At 37.8% G+C, this 17,823-nt stretch overlaps 1 protein-coding gene and 1 pseudogene across 3 annotated transcripts in view; both read left to right on the top strand.

Annotated features, from left to right (window-relative positions):
- The window catches only part of PHKB (phosphorylase kinase, beta), a 309,713-nt gene that overhangs the window by 23,022 nt on the left and 268,868 nt on the right, over positions 1 to 17,823 (top strand). For all 3 annotated transcript variants that reach the window (XM_006872568.1, XM_006872567.1, XM_006872569.1), the window contains 3 exons: positions 5,275 to 5,364; positions 6,595 to 6,733; positions 16,222 to 16,321. In XM_006872568.1, coding sequence (XP_006872630.1) covers positions 5,275 to 5,364; positions 6,595 to 6,733; positions 16,222 to 16,321 — 329 coding nt within the window. The remainder of the gene's footprint in view (positions 1 to 5,274; positions 5,365 to 6,594; positions 6,734 to 16,221; positions 16,322 to 17,823) is intronic.
- On the top strand, positions 8,091 to 9,367 carry LOC102834112 (annotated as a pseudogene).

Raw genomic sequence — 17,823 nt, forward strand, 5'->3', positions numbered from 1 at the left:
CTCTTTGCTCCCAACCTTTGCATTCCAATCACCAGTAATGATCAATACATCTTGAGTGCATGTTTGATTGATTTCAGATTGAAGAAGTTGGTAGAATTCTTCTATTTCATCCTCACTAGCTCTAGTGGTTGGTGCGTAAATTTGAATAATAGTGGTATTAACTGGGCTTCCCTGTAGGCACATGGATATTATACTATCACTTACAGCATTGTACCTCATGACTGATCTGGATATGTTCTTTTTGACGATGAATGTAACACCATTCCTTTTCAGTTTTTCATTTCCTGCATAGTAAAGCATGTGGTTGTCACATTCAAAATGGGCAATACCGGTTCATTTCAGCTCACTAATGCCTAAGATATCGATGTTGATACATTCCATTTCATTTTTGACAACTTCCAATTTTCCCAGATTTGTACTTCGTACATTCCATGTTCAGATATTCAGTGGTTGTTTACAGCTGTTTCTCTTCATTTTGAGTTTTGGCCCATCAGCAGATGAAGGTTCTGTGGGCTTTTCTCCCACAAGCTTAACTCTATTCATGTCATCATGGTCAACTCTACTTTGAGGAGGTATCTCTTCCGCAATCGCATTCAGAGTGCCTTCCAACCTGAGGGCTCATTTTCTGGACCTGTTATCTGACAGTGTTTCTCTGCCATTCATAAGGTTTTCAGTGATTGGTGATTTGGAAATAGTTCATTACTCTTTCTTCCTAGTCTATCTTTGTCTGGAAGCTCATCTGAAACCTGTCCACCATGGGTGACCCTGCTGGTTTAAAATATCGGTGACAGAGCCCTCAGAATCACAGCAACTGAAGCCACCACAGCATGACAGACAGACAAGTGGTGGCCGGTTTATACTAGAGGTGGGCAATTTTTTTTTTCTCAACTGCGAGAGGGTAAATAATTTTAGAGCAAAGATCTAAGCTTGAGGATTAAGGTGCACCTTACCCAAGCCATGGTATTTTCAGTAATCTCATATGTACATCAAAGTTGAACAGTGAATAAAGAAGACTGTAGAAGGATTGATGCGTTTTAGTTGTGGTGGAAGATAATATTAAAAATACCATGGACAGCCAAAAAACAAACAATTATGCAATTATGTGTTGGAAGAAGTACAGCCAGAATGCTTCTTAGAAGTGAACATATGAGACTTAAGTGTCTCTCTTACTTCGGTCATGTTATCCCCAAGTTATCCTTGGAGAAGGACCTTATGCTTGGTAAAGTGAAGGGTCATCAAAAATGAGGAATACCCCCAATGAGATGAATTGGCATAGTGGCAGCAGTAAATGGGCTGAAGTGTAGCAACAGTTGTGAGATTGGCACAGTTTGCTATATGAGTCAGTAGCAACTCGACAGCAACAACAAAAATCTTTGCTAGAGAAGAAAGTTTTATCTTTCACCCATTGAGGACTGGTAAGTTCAAACCACAGACCTTGTTGTTCCCAGTCCAGTGTTTATCCCACAGTCATCATGCTTCCAACATTTCTGATAGGTATAAATAAATTGAAGGGCAGGATAATATTTATTATATGAACTGTTGTTGTTAGTGCCATAGAGTTGGTTCCAACGTACGTGACCGTGTATAGGGTTTCTGAGGAGCTGCTGGTGAGTTTGAACCACCTGTCTTGCATTTCAAAATGATCTTGTGGTCCAGTGCTTATCCTTCAGCACCACATCAGAAATCCACTTGGAATCTTACATGAGCATAATTTAGTTTTGCATAATGTCCATGCTTTACAATCAGTTCCCAAAATTCATGAAAAATTAACAGTTAGCTCTTACCAGTTGGTATTAGTTGGTTTTAGCATGCTACTGGCTATATCTCTGTATAAGGATGTTTTCACAGTATTATTTATAATGACAAAACCAAATAACAAAATTGATACCTATTGATAGAAAAGTAATTAAGTTGCACAGTGTCTACATAATATAAAGCAGCTATTTGAAAAAATCTTTACCTCACAATGTTTTCCAAGTGTTTGGTTAAATGAGAGGAGCAAGATGAAAGGATGTGCTTATATCATGTTCCCATTTTTATAAAACAAGCAATAACATTTTCTTCTTATGCATATATGGTTTGCTATGACTGATCCATTGCCAGGAATCCTGGTATGGCACTGTAGGATCAGCACTGTATGGCAAATCACAAGATCGTTACCACCTGCTCCTCAGAAACCCTATAAAGGATCACTGTGAATCTGAACTGACTTGATTGCACTTAACAACAGCAAAAACAATTTATTGCCAAGCCCATTGTCTTTGAGTCAATTCTGATTCAAACCAACACTAAGGACAGAGTAGAACTACCACTTAGGGATTCCAAGACTAATCTTCAGAAGTAGATGGTCACATCTTTCTTTCTCTCATGGAGCAGCTGGTGGGATTGAACCTCCAGCCCTTTGAGTAGCAGTGAAATGCTTTACCTAGAGCTACACCAGTGCTTCTTTATGATTATCTGTTGTTGTTAGGTGCCATCAATTTGGTTCTGACTCCTAGTGACCCTCTATTGGGTTTCCGAAGATTGGCTGGTGGATTTGAACCACTGACCTTGTGGTTAGTAGTCCAGTGCCACACCATGAATCCTAATAGTGTATAAACATGGGAAGAATTATAACTACCTGGGAAGGAGGATAAAAGATGGCAAAGCAGGAAGTAAGATAAAAGCAAAACAAAAAACCAATATTAATATGGAGTCCTGGAGTGGCACTGTAAGATAAACACTTGACTTCAGTGTTGATTTGAACCACAAGGTCCTAGGTTCACACTCCCCAGCCACTCCTGGGAAACGTGTGTTGGAAGAAGCACTTATAAACAATAGCAGTGTTAATATGAAAAAACAGAAAATATGTAATGATGCCTTATGTCATAAATGTTATGTATGTTTATACAAATTTGTTGTTAAAAAACAAACAAAGCTTAAATATAACTTAAAGAAATACTTGAAAGGAATGCACCAGGGTGGTTTTTTTGTTTTTAATTAAGGAAGAAAAACAAAACTCAATAGCCCTTTTTTAGGGAGTTAGTTATATAATAAATTTCTCTATCCTTTGAGAAATTGAGTCACTTGAGTACACTTGAGTCAGATTTGAAATAAATGTTAACTGATAGTAACATACTTTCTTCACCTACCTATTTCCATGTATGTAGCTCTGCAAATTTTTAGTATACACCATCTTGTTTCTTATGTATCTGTGTTTGCAAAAACACTTTTTTCTACTCTTTAGAACTGTGATACTAAGTTTGTGTTCGTGTGTGTGTATATAATTTAAAATTTTTATAGTTAATGAGCTTCATTGGGAGTATATAGACTGTCAGAGCTTAGTATCCTATCTGCATGGAATTTGAATTACTTTTAAACTGCCAGTCTGTCTTTGTACTTATTTCTGCCTATGTTGTTGTTGTTAAGTGCCATTGAGTAGGTTCTGACTCATAAAGACCCTATTTAGGGCTTCTGAGGAGTTGCTGGTGATTTTGAACCACCAACCTCTAGGTTTAAACCAACCTCTCGGTCCAATTAACCTACAGTGCCACACCAGGACTCGAAATAGCAAGGGTGTTCACTGGGAATTCCTGCTCATAGGTGGTTCATGCCCATAGGTAATTGAATGTAGGGAAATTGAGGGCATGACTGGACCTTTTCTTCCTGTGCAGGAGGAGTATTCATGTTCTCTTGTGTATGTTGGTTAAGTCTTCTCAGTTGTCACTGTGGGAAGCCATTCTGCTTGGTATCATTGTGAAAAATCACTATAAGAAAATCTATGAGAAAATCAGCTCTCCACTCAGAACATGTCATTTCCCATTTTTTATTTTCATTCCTAAATAATTTCTCTTTCCAACAGAAGATAATGGAATTGTTCGCTAAATGCATAGGTCCTTTCCTTACTTCCTTCAGAATTTTTACCATCTATGAAAGTGCCATGGGCTGCCAAAAGAACCAATAGATCCGTTTTGGAAGAAGTGCCACCAGAGTGCTTCTTGGAGGCCAAGACGGCCAAACTTCTTCTCTCATACTTCAGACATATTGTCAGGCCCTCCTGGAGAAGGATCACTGGAGAAGGATATCATGTTTGGTAAGGTGGAGGGTCAGCGAAGGAAAGGAAGACCCCCAATGAGATGGATTGGCCAAGTGGCAGCATCAGTGGACTCAAGCATGGCAACAGTAGTGAGGTTGGCCCAGGATCTGGCAGTGTTTTGTTTGCTGTGCGTAAGGTCACTATGAGTTGGTACCAACTTGATGGCTCCTAAACAATAACAACAAATCTAAGTATAGAGGTATTCCCATTACTCGGATTTAAGCTAAGTAGCATACTGGCCATCACAAATTTATGAACATAGATACTTTGATTTTCTTTGAAAAAAACAGACTCTTAATGCATCTAAACACAATGTCCCTATCCCTCTTCCCCCTAGGTAAATTGTAGGTTCACTTTTGTGCTGTGATGTTAGACGATATGGCATGCATTACCTGAATTCAGAGGTGGACTAATTGTGACCCTGAGATATTTATGATTTCTGAGTGCTTTTAACAAGAATGAGAGACAGTACTTAGTATGATGGCTGAAGGTCTGGATGCCTCCTTTTCAATCAGTGGTTGAGAAAGTACACCAGTCAAGTGCACAGTTTTCTGTATCCATTTTGTGGCAAATTATCGTGATGATTGTGTATTCTGTAGCTCTTGAGCAGCGTGCTCTGTTAGCACCTTGTACTAGTTTTCATGACTGAAAAGTAGAAATTGACTTTGCTTATAGTTCAGATAATAAGGCAAGAATATTGCATATCTAGGAGAAAATGGAAACTTACAGTTTTCAGTATGAAGAGTGGGTGAATGTTGGAGTGGATGACTTGGGACATGGGAGCCTTATCGTTTTCCTTGAGGCTTTTATGGTATGAATGTTTGATAGAGGATTGCCTCATGAAGTATCAATATAAGGAAAAAGGTTTTGATTTCAGGGCATGTAAGTAGATGTATTTCTTAATGGGAACTGTAGCTAATAATGTCCACATGATATTTGATTGTGTACATATCAGTTTATTGGTTTTCTTGCCAGGTTAACAGTGGAAGTGTTACATAACATTTAGAGCCCTTCTATACTTGTTAACATAGGTGCTCTCTTCTTCTCTATAAACCATCAAACATTTTACCAGTTGTGAAATAGTATAATTCACATAGAAAAATTAAAATTAGGTTTCTAGACAATGTTTCTTCATTCGTTTAATTTTTTTCTTCTGGCTGTAAATAACTGAATTTGATGAGCTTTCATTTTTCTTTTAGGCTCAGTATATGAACCTCTTAAAAGTATTGATCTTCCAAGACCTGATAATGAAACTCTGTGGGATAAACTGGATCATTATTACAGAATTGGTAAGCAAAACCTGGGGAAAACATGTCCTGAGGTTGTTAGTATTTATTCTGCCCTATGTATATTGCATATATTATATGGATGATGTTTTATCATTTGGATGTTGGGGTGATTTCAGTGCTTAAGCAGCTATATATTCCTTTTGCACATTTAAAAAACCAAACAGACCAACTGCCGTCAACTTACTGACTCATTGCAGTCTGTAAAGGACAGAGTAGAACTGCCTTATAGGGTTTTCAAGGCTGTATATCTTTATGGACGCAGACTGCCGTGTCTGTCTTCTCCAGAGCGCCTTCTGGGTTTGAATTACTGACCTTTTGGCTAGCAGCTTAGCACTTTAATCAGAGTGCCAGCAAGACTTTTTGCACATCGATACCAGGGCTATAAAAGGAATCTGGCAAGTCATGTTGTATCATTTTACAACTGTTACCCATATCCCCTATGCCCTTTTGTACTTTCCTAAACGTTACCAGAGCTAAGAACAAAGATTTTCTATAAGTATTCATTGCTCAAAAAAGAGGAATTTAATGAAATGGATTGAGATAGTGCCTACAAACATGAACTTATTCTTTTAGGGTAGCATGCACTGTGCTATGAGAATTTCATTAGGAAAGCTTACCCCATCCATTTGACAACCCCGATCAAGCCCCTTTAGGCTTCTTTTTGATCCCTAAACTCAATACTTAAAAGGAATACGATTTGAGCCCTTCGAGGATGCCACAGCTGTCAAGAGTGTTGAATTTTGAGGGGAGAGGGCTAGAGAGATGGGAACACCAACTTCAGAAATATATAGACCTAGATGGAGAACACTTTTTGACTTACACATGGGACTCCAATTACATTACAATTTTGTCAGTTTGCTTTTTGTGCTACTTACTTTTCCTCTTCAGTCAGATAATATATAATTTGATTCATTTGTCTCCCCCCTAAGATACAGACTGTTTGTTTGCTTAAACACAAAGGTTTAATTCAACTTAACTTCAATCAGGATTGTGATATGTATTCTTATATTGTTCTTTCTGCTGTTTTTGTAGTAATAAATAGTTAAAAAAAGAGAATTAATGATAATTTTTACAAAATGTAAATTGTTTCTTTTCACCTATTTTTAGTTGTTGTCAAGTTTAGAAAAACAACAAAATTATTGGAAGTGGGTTGAGGAAACCAACTCAGAGTACTGAAACCTTCAATCCAAGGAAAATGAATGGTTGTCTTTGTGTTGTCTTTAATTGCAGTTAAGTCAACTTTGTTGCTGTATCAAAGTCCAACCACAGGTCTGTTTCCCACTAAAACGTGTGGAAATGATCAGAAGGCCAAGATCCATGACAGTCTATACTGTGCTGCTGGAGCCTGGGCTTTGGCTCTTGCATACAGGTAAGCTAGTGTGTACTCTAGTGGGAATTCTGTTGTTGTTGTTAAGTGATGTCCAGTTGGTTCCGACTCATAGCGACCCTATATAGGATTTCAATATAAGGAGTGACTGGTGAGCCTCAACTGTCCACCTTGAGGTTCATACCGACATTGCAGTCCAGCACATTAACTCACAACGACACACCATGACTCCAGTGGTAACTCTAAGTTTAGCTAATAGGGATTTTATGGCTCAATCGAAATTGGACTTTTGGTAATTCTGTTGGTATCTCGAAGATCCCCAAAATTTTATAACTTTGTTTTGAGTGTTTCTCATCTCTAGGTTTCTAAATCAGCACTAGTCTTTGACAGAAAGAATGGTCTATTCTCATTATGTTGACTAATTTCAATTATAGAGGAATTCACTGTGATTCAGTTTTACAGATGAAAAGCTAGGGCCCAGAGTATTTAACAGATTTTTTGTTGTTTTTGTTTACTTCAGTTTAGTATTTCACTCACTTCATTTATTTGGACTATCAGTTTCAAGTCAACCAATTATATATAAAGGATAAAAGAACATCTTTTCACAGTACAGAGTTGCTCTGTATTTCTTTCATTACAAGAGTAATTAAAAAAGTATTTCTAATAGGGTTCCAGTTCTTTCATGCAGGGGTTTATTTAAAAACACACATGTTTAAACATGCAATCACTGAATTACTTTGGATGACAAGTTCTTTCAGTATTAAACTTGCTTACTCTCATTTAAGTGCATTTTTAAAAAAAGGTCCCATCAAAGTGGTGGCTGCTTAGGGGATCTGTTGGGCCAGTTAAATTCAAGGCAGAGAGGACAGTTCAGAAGGCTATTGTAATTGCTTTTTGGGATCCCAAAGGGATAATCTTGATAGATTTCCTTGAAGGACACAGAATGATCATGGGGGATTTTTATAAAGAATTTATAATAAAATTGGAAACTGTGTTAGTGAGAAAAGGACCAGGAAAGCTTTACAAGGATTCCCCCCACCCCCCCTTAATGACATTGTACCTGCTACTCTTTGAGTATAATGTGTCCAACTAGAATTTCACTGGGAGGACTTACCCCATCTACCCGACAACCTACATTGTCCTTCTAGACTTATTCTTATTCCCAAAACCCATAGAGCATTTACAAGAAACACTATTTGAGGCATCAAGAATGCTGTAACTGCCAGTTTGACCTTGTGTGAATCTAAGAGTGCAGAATTCTTTAGGGAGAGATAGAAACACTACCTTCAAAAGTATAAAAACCTGGATGAACCCATTTCCTTGCTTGAATATTGAAGCAAAGATCTAAATGAGAGTAATCCAAGAAACAGAACCCAGCTTCCACCACACACCATGATGAACTGGTGAAAGTGGAAAAAGCACCTTTATCAAGCAGATGAGAATTATCCATGGATCTGGTTATAGTGATGAAGATAGAAGGGGATTCACAAAACTGGTTTACCAAAACATATTCACCGCCATGCAAGCCAAGATCCAAGCAATGGAAACCCTCAGGATACACTATGTGTGTGAATAGAGTGAGTAGCATGCCCAGATCAGCAAAGAAATGGAAGTAGACAAGGTGTCAGCGTTATCCAGAACCAAGGTCGAGGCCATCAAACAGCTCTGGCAGGACCCCGGAATCCAGGAATACTTCGACCGCAGGAGGGAGTATCAGCTGTCAGACGCCACCAAATATTACCTGACTGACATCAACTGAAGCACCACACTGTCCTTTGTGCTAACGCAGCAAGATGTGTCCAGATGCAAGTGCCCACAACAGGATCATCGAGTATTCCTTTGACTTGGAAAATATCATCTTTTGGATGGTCAGCAGTCTGAAAGACGGAAATGGATTCATTGCTTTGAAAGTGTCACTTCCATTATTTTCTTGGTTGCTTTGAGTAAATATGACCAGGTCCTGGCTGAGTGTGACAATGAGAACCCCATGGAAGAAAACAAAGTCTTATTTAAATTAAAACCATTATTACTTAACCCTGGTTTCTGAACTCCTCTGTGATTTTGTTCTTAAACAAGAGGGATCTTCTGGAAGAGAAAATCATGTACTCTCATCTAATTAGCTATTTCCCACAGTATACAGGACCAAAGCAGGACGTCAAAGCTGCCAGAGACTTTATCCTGAAGCTTTATCAAGAACCAGAATCCTAAAAAAAAGTAGATGGAAGGAATACACAGAGTCATTGTACCAAAAAAGAAATGATTAATGTGCAACCATTTCAAGAAGTAGCATATGATCAAGAGCCAATGATACTGAAGGAAGAAGTCCAAGATGCATTGAAGGAATTGACAAAGAACAAGGCACCAGGAATTGATGGAATAAAAATAGAAATCTTTCAAGAAAGTGAGGCGGCACTGGAGGCACTCACTCATCTATGCCAAGAAATTTGGAAGGCAACTATCTGGCCGACTGATTGGAAGAGATCAATATTTGTGCCCATTCCAAAGAGAGGTGACCCAACGGGAAAAAAACCAAAACCAGAATCCGGACAAGGAGAAAGTCATCTACTCCCACTTCACATGTGCCATAGCATAGATACAGAGAATATCCGCTTCGTGTTTGCTGCTATGAAAGACACTGTTCTCCAACTAAACCTGAGAGAATTCAACCTTGTTTAAAAGCTGCTGCCCACTCTTCCACCACAACTGAAGACAAGATTTAGCGACTTTTATTTGCAAATGCTCTAACATCACCTGACCCTGTCCAATGTGTCATGCAGAACACAGGACAAAAATGGGCAATGCAATCTGGAGGAGTTTTGAGTTTATTAAAACTATTTTAAAGCCTTTTTTTCTCAGATTTTTTTTCTAGTTATTTCCTTTTTTTGAGCTCTACAATTGTGTAATTTTTGAATCTGAAATTTTATAGACTTTTTAATAGCCACTGTGATTTCCTGTATTTTTTTTTTATTAAGTGTGTTTAATAATAATGATTAAAAATCATGTAACAGGTTAAAAAAAAAAACAACCTAGATGAAAGATATATAGGATGTTGTTGTTAAGTGCCATCGAGTCGGTTTCAATCTATAGCGACCCTGTATAGGGTTTCCTAGGAGCAGCTGTTGAGTTTGAATCACTTAACCTTGTGGATCAAACTGATTTTGCAGTCCAACGCATAAACTCACAGTGCCACGCTTTAATATTATTGTTTAATAAAGGTTTCTATGATTTTATAGGGATGCTTTTGAACTTATTCTCATATATATATACAAAGTGGCTTCAAAAAGTTTTCATTGACTTAAAAGACTCCTGGTGTGGTACTGTAGGATAAGCACTGGACTGCCAACCACAAGGTCGGCAGTTCAAGCGTACCAGCAGCTCCTCAGAAACTCTATACAAGATTGCTATGAGTTGGAACCAGCGTTAACAGCACTTAACAACAGCAACATTGACTTAAAAGGATACTTTTAGAACATTTCATTATGTACCCACATATATATTTGAAAAAAGGAAAATCCAAGGAAGACATAGGATATCCCCATCATTGTACCGGAGAGACGAAGGATATCTTCCTGCAGGAAACCAGCTTGCTACCTCCCAACTATAGATTTACTACTATTTTAGGACTGAATATAATAGGTGATTGTAGCTGAATTCTTATAAACATTCAAGTCATCTAATTCTACCAAGCAAAATTCTGGTATTAATTTTATTTTACTTCAAGTTTGTCTGGAGAGAAATAATGTCATCAATGATAAATCTCAGGGATCTGCTTTTCTCACTAGTTAGATGAGTATGAAATTCAGTTTAGACATAAAATCATGAGTTAATATTGTACAAATATGGATCAGCAATATAGCTTGTGATAACTATTGAATAGAAGTAAATTAAAAGTTTTTTCATTTGTTTTCTAAATGAATAATCTTCCAATTACAATGCAATTTAGCTTACTAAAGAGAATAGAGTCTTGTCGGTGTTTGGTAGAAAATAGATGATTTACTTTGAGTCATCAGATTCGCTTTAAATCTTGTTGTTAGTTGTTGTTAAATACTGGCTTATAGCAACCATGTAAAGGGTTTCCAAGGAGCGGCTGGTAAGTTTGAACTGCTGACCCTGTGGTTCAAACTGACCTTGATTTCCAATGCATTATTCTGGAGCACCACTCCAGGACTCAATGGTCCAAATAAATGTTCTTTCTGTGTCAGAAAAAAAAAAAAAAAAATTATTCTTGTTCCTAACGTATTTTCAGAAGAAAGGATAACCAAGAAAACCTTATTAAAATGGAAGAGTTATTTATTGTGGTTGAATTACATAGAATCGTTTAGTCTTGGTTTGATACTTGTTGAAATTAGGAGCAGATAAAATTAAAGACAGTTTCAGAAAAACTGTTAGTGATTTTTTTTTATTTGTTTTTAGGATTTCTTCTTCATTTTTAAATGAGGTAGAGATGATATGCAGAACATTTAATTGAGTTCATTCCTCCATGAATCAATATATACTCCAATGTTATTCTTGCCAGGATTTGCCTTTGTTAATACACTGAGTCTGCATAAGAAGGAATGATAATATAAATGATTCATGGTTTACTTTTTCCTGACATTCACCATATTATGTTAAAGTGATACATCAGCATTTCCAGGAGTAGTTTGACATCGGCAATTGGAGAAGTTAATTATAATGGACCAATACATATCACCATAATAGAGAAAAGATAGAAGTTTCATTTTGCTGGAATCCAATATTAGCACTCATGGAAGCAGCGGACCTGTGGTTGGCAGTCCAGTGCTTATTGTATATGATACACCAATGTTAATGTGTTTCATTTAGAATTAAGTCTCTAGAGTTTCTGAGGAATAAGGTATTCACAGAAAAGTGGTGACAACAGTGATAGTGGCAGAGGCAATGACAAAGAGAGATAAAGCAGCAGAGGTCTATAGACCCATGAACTGAGAAAGGCAGTGTGCTTACGGATAGGAGGCTGGCTTGCAAAATGTGCCCTTTGGGCATTTAAACAAATAGATATTTTGAGTGTGATATGTGTACATCAACAACAAAAAAATGATAATAGAGTAATAGAGGTGTAAATACTTTTAACTGATGGTACATGGAGGGGATTGTAATCCTTGTAATGATTTGTTGAATATAAAACTGATGATATCTCCTGTAGACTATCACTCAATTCACTGTAAAAGCTTTAAAAAAAAAAAGTTAAAAGAATAAATGGTTCACTCTAAGTTGAATCAAACCACCTGTTCCACTATTTCAGCAATCTCACTCAATGATGTTACCATGCATATAAATCACTCAAAGCAGTGAACCAAATACAGCCAGTTTTACTTCATCAAAGTTTCTTAAACTCTTCTTCATTTTCCCTTCCTCCTTCCTTCATCTCCCTTTTTGTCTACTCTTTTTTTTTTTAATGTTTTATTGTGAATTATATAATAGTTTACATGGAGAGCATTAGTTTTACATTCATTCTATCTTATTTCATTGCCATGGTTACAATCCCCTCCATGCATCATCAACTGACCAAAGGGTATACCCTGCAAGCCTGCCTCCTACACTCCCACCCCCTCATCCCCCCAGTCTTCAGCACACAGTCACTCTCCCTCTCAGGATCCAAAGTCCCCAGCCGCTTCATCACTCCACGTCATCATCTCTGCCTCTATCTCAGGCCTCACTGCTTCTCTGGGTAGGGTCCTGCTCTCGGCTCTTCTCCGTTGATGGTCCTAGAGACCTACGCTCCTAGACTGGAGAGTTAATCACTCACTTCCTTGCTAAAAAATGTCTACCTTTACATTTGCAACCCTCATAATCAGTCTTGATAACAGTTACTCACTATAGTTTCACAAGTGACCCATCTGTATTTCATTTCATCAGCGCCACCTAGACAGATTGGGTAGTACTCACTGGAGATTCTGCCTTCCTCCATGCCCCCTAGCTCTAGGTTCCCTCTTGAAAGCTTGTAAGCCAGTCATTTCTTGCCTTTGTAGTCCCCCCCACCCCCCATTTGGGTGTCCAATGTCCAAGTTGCCCATCTCTGTCTACTCTGTGTGGAGGGAGTGGGAATGTTTCTTGCTGTAAGGATTTGTTCCCTCTTTTGGGTTACTGCATCCATAGGTGTAGGTCAAGTTCATCAAATTGTATCAGATCACTCTTTTTTTTTCCTCTTCTTCTCTTGGTTGAGTTCTGGTCATCCATTCATTGAAGCTAGGTCAAGTAGGTATTATCTGCAAGTGTGGGTGTTCTTGTGCATATGCCCTCTCTTTTTATCAGCTGAACGCTTCACTCTCCTTTTGCCTAATCTTTTGCAGTTGCTACCTAACAACAATATGTCTGTCTTTATTCCCTTTTATTTCCAACATCTACTCTTTATTTTATTTCCTACCTATTTTAAATCTCTACCTACCTATGATACAAATCCCACTATGTTACTGTCTTCCTTTAGAACCTATTCTGACTATACATGCAAACCACGAGAGAACATTTTTTAGTGCAGTACACAATTACTAGAAATATGAACAGCTCATGTTGAGATGATTAGCGTCATGTGGCATTAAAAAATTGGGTTAATGTGCTGGACTACATAAACAGTTTGAACCGCAAGGTCAACAGTTCATGCTCACCAGCTACTCCCCAGAAACCCTAAACAGGGTCGGTATGGGGGCGGAACTGACTCCACAGCACTTAACAACAACAACAACAAAAGTGGACCTGTGAATTTCAAACTCATGGTGGTGTTAAAGAAGCAATTGCAGAAAGAATTCTGAGTTGACAGCATTTTGTTTTCTTTGAGAGCTTCAAATATGTAATGTCTTTTGTCTTCTGACTTTTATTTTTTTCTGATGAATAATCAGCCATTTTTCTTATCATTTTACCTCTGACTGCATTACTGTATTTTATGCAAATAACAAATAATTGTATGTTTTTAGCAAACTGCACAACTCCAACTGTGTTAATTTCCTGTTCACAATACTTATATGGATACATTATATGTGAAAATATAGTAAGGTTTTTTGTTTTGTTTTTTTGTGGCTTTCAAGAATGTATCTTTATGTTAGGTTTTTAGAATTTTGTGCTAAACATGCCTTATACATGATATACCAAGGCATGAGGCATGGTCGTTAGTTTTTTAAAATAATATTTCTTTGTGCAGGCTGAATTTTTTTGCTTTCTCTAAGACATTGATGATTGTATAGTGGTGTATTCTCAATTGCTCACCATCTGTCTCTTGGTAGATGAGGTAGAGACTGGAAGTATGAATTCAGTTAGTTCTCTGTGCATTGTAGTTGCAGGCACATTCATATGTCTCTAGAAGTAGGGGTGCTATGCCAGGTGCCCATCCCAACCCTCGGCAGAACAGAGGCTGCCTAGGAGGGAGTACCACTGGCTGCTGGCTTAGCAGGGGCAACGATTCGCCACACCCCATTACCTTGAGGGCTCGGGAACATTGGAGGTCTCTAGCCACATTCTGTGCTTGCAGGCTGCTGTATTAACAGCCACACACAAAAGTTCAAGATGGCCATGGTGGACCATGCCATTCCACAGTCTGCTAGTTTTTCTTTGCTTTCACTGTTCCTGTACAGCTTCATCTTTCAGTCAGCACTCAGTACACCCCTCTGCCCTATCTTCTGGTGCTCAGGGTTCCAGGACCACCATCTGTGTCTGTTTCACTCTGTCTCCTGTGTCTTTGTTGCAGAGGGTCTGTCTACTCAGTGTGTCTGCTTATTTTACTATCTTGCTCTCGGCTCTAAGTAGGAAATACTCTTAATGAAAAACAAAACAAACAAAAAAAACTTATTTATATCTATAACTTCAGCATTCAAATATGTATTTCCATGTTTATTTCTTATTTAAATTACTACAACAACTCTAGATTTTTAAAAAAATTGATTTCCTCCAATCTGTTCTCTCTGTTGGATTCAGGGTGATGTTTAAGCATAACTCTCCCTTCATCTATACCCTCTCCATTTCAGCTGAACTTCACTGTCTACTGTGAGTTTATGAGGCTGTAAATCTTTATGGGAGGAGAAAGCCTTATCTTCCACAGAAAAGCTGGTATTTTCAAACTGTTGACTTTGAGGATGGCAGCCCGATTCATAACTACTACACTGCCAGAGCTCCTTTTGTTGTTTGGTGCCATCGAGTCGGTACCGACCCATAGCGACCCTTATGCACAGTAGAACAAAACACTCCCTGATCCTGGGCCAACCTCACTACTGTTGCCACGCTTGAGGCCATCAGTGCTGCCACTTGGCCAATCCATCTCATTAGGGGTCATCCTCTTTTTCTCTGACCCTCCACCTTAGCAAACATTATATCCTTTTCCAGTGACTGGTCCCTCCTTACAATATGTCCAAAGTATGAGAGACGAAGTTTGGTGGCCATTTGGGCCTCCAAGGAGCACTGTGGCTGGCTGCACTTCTTCCAACACAGAATCTAAGACAATTCTATTTCATTGTCTACAACTAGCTCCATAACCATAGATAAGTTGTTATCATTTCTGAGCTTTAACTTCCTCAGCAAAATAATGAGATTATTGTCATGACGAAATGAGATAATATAAGTGAACTTCAAAAAGTTCTTGGGAAAATGGAATCAAAAGATAATGGTATTTCCTCATAAATATTTTGAAGCCCCCTTATGTATGAAAAAGAATGATCAAAGTTCTTGGCATAAAGGAAGTTCTCAGTACCAAATAATTAGTTATTAATTTACCTCAACAAACTAATGCTGCTAATTCAAGATTGACATTATTAATACTTATCTAACTTATTTTTTCCTGAGAGATTTATACCTCACAATTTCAAGTAGCTAAAACCAAGTAATTACTGGATGTATGTTCAATTGAAGGTATCCTGGACTGCAAACTAAAGTACTGCCCTTTGTTGTTGTTGTTAAGTGCCTTCACGTTAGTGCCGACTCATCACAACCTTGTATAGGGTTTATGAGCAGCAGCTGGTGAGCTTGAACTGCCAACGTTGTGGTTCAAACCAACCATGCAGTCCAGTGCATTAACCCACAGCACCACACCAGGACTGCAAAGTGCTGCCCTAGCTGTATTACATTTGTAACTAAGCAAGGGAGGCATCTACCTTCTTAACCTGTGCTTCCTTGAATCCAAGTGATTATTGCATAATCTAAAGGAAATGGTATTAAAAATTGTCTCAACTCCATAACTGCATTTTTTAAATCTCTTGTTGAATTTTTCTATGATAGAAATAGTCTTTAAAATTTTGTCCAAGGCAATGTGGAAAATATTGTATGCTATTTGTAAAGTCATTGCCTTACTTTCTTAAAAGAATTGGTATCTAAATAAGAAACCTGTACAAGTTTCATCTTGGAATTTATTTGTGTGTGTGTGTGTGCAACAGTCTACATATGCTATGAAAGTAGAGTTTCACTGTGACAGAATTAGTAGACATCACCAGAACACAGGATTAGGCAGATAGTTAAATACTTAATTATCAAAAGCTCTGCTTTCTTTTCAAATGCATTTCCAATTTGTTTCATGGGTTATCTCTCTCACCCAGGCGCATTGATGATGACAAGGGAAGGACCCATGAGCTGGAGCATTCAGCTATAAAGTGCATGAGAGGAATTCTCTACTGCTATATGCGTCAGGCTGATAAGGTAAAGCACTATAGTGGGGACTGGAATTCTCACACCGTTCTGAAGGATTAATTTAACTAATAGCAATAGCATCGTCTGAAGAAGAATGTATTTTCAAAAGCTACATCCTAGGGCAGTATAGGAAAGTTAAAACAACATACCTCCCAAACCCAGAATTCTGAAATCCTATAGTCAAAAGAAAACTGTGACTTAAAGGTCCTTGAAAATTGTTATTTAGACTTGAATTTGTGTTTTGCCTGTGGTATTTGCTTGATAAGCATCGATTTTCTTGGAAACCATACAGTAATCTTAATGTTATACTATTTAGGGAAATTCTTACCAAAATTACTTTAGGACATATGGAGTACGTTGATTGAAGTGAACTTTAGTTTAGAAATACACATTCTGTATAATGTCTTTCTGGGCAATGACTGACTGTATATACCTCCGTGGTCCCGTCAAGTTGTATTAGAGTTCAGAAACCCCAATCAGAGAATGGACCGCAGCAAACACAGTAACTTCCTGCATACAAAGTGTGTATCTCATGTTTCTTACATATACAAAGTGATTGCATTGCCAGGTGTATAATGCTACAGTACATATATAACCCTATATGTCTTGATATTCATAATGAATTTCTTTGTTACTAGCTTACGTATGTACTGTGTTAGACTTTCTGTCTAAATGTTCATTGTATAACAGCGTATGCTTGGCTTGTAGGCAGTAGTATTCAGTTTTATGTATTGTGCACATCTTGGGTATTATAGTATTATCTATATTTTAAATTTTCTTTTGCAAATATTACTGTGAATTGCACTGTGACTTCCAAATGCAGCAAAACCAGTGCTAGTGATAACAGCAGCAAAAGGGAATGGAGAAATATTGATTGGGAAGTGAAATGAGATTGTTCAACGACACAAAGGTAGAAAATCTGAATGTTATTGCTCATGATTTATGCATGTCATAGTTGAAAAGTGTAAATATTCTAAAAAACTATGGAAAAATTCTCCAAACTGTTAAGGATTGACTCCACTGAAAGCTAAAAGGCTAATGAAAATGCAAAAGGGACCAATATCAGATATGGATAAATTGATCATGACTTGGATTGAAGACCAAACAGAGAAGTGAAACCCTCTCAGCATGTTAATAATCACTCTTAAAGCAACATGCTTAATGAAAAAGCAGGACCAGACAAGGATATGTTGTTTGTATAGTACCCTGTGTCACAGAATATGTTGTGGATCTGTAGTGTTCATGGCTATATACTTCATTTGTTTATGTGCAAAGAAGCCAGACTTTATAGGTTTAGAAAGCAGCAAAATTTACAGGGTTATTGTAAAAATAAAATAGTATTCATAATAACACTTTTTAAATTGTAGAGCTTATGTGCTTCTTAACTTTCCTACAGATTTTCTGTGCTTAGGCCCTAAGATTCTGAGGGCTCTGCCACCGGTATTTTAAATAACCAGCAGGGTCATCCACGGTGGACGGGTTTCAGATGAGCTTCCAAACAAAGACAGACT

Source organism: Chrysochloris asiatica, unplaced genomic scaffold, assembly GCF_000296735.1.
Source record: "Chrysochloris asiatica unplaced genomic scaffold, ChrAsi1.0 scaffold00204, whole genome shotgun sequence".
Lineage (NCBI taxonomy): Eukaryota > Metazoa > Chordata > Mammalia > Afrosoricida > Chrysochloridae > Chrysochloris > Chrysochloris asiatica.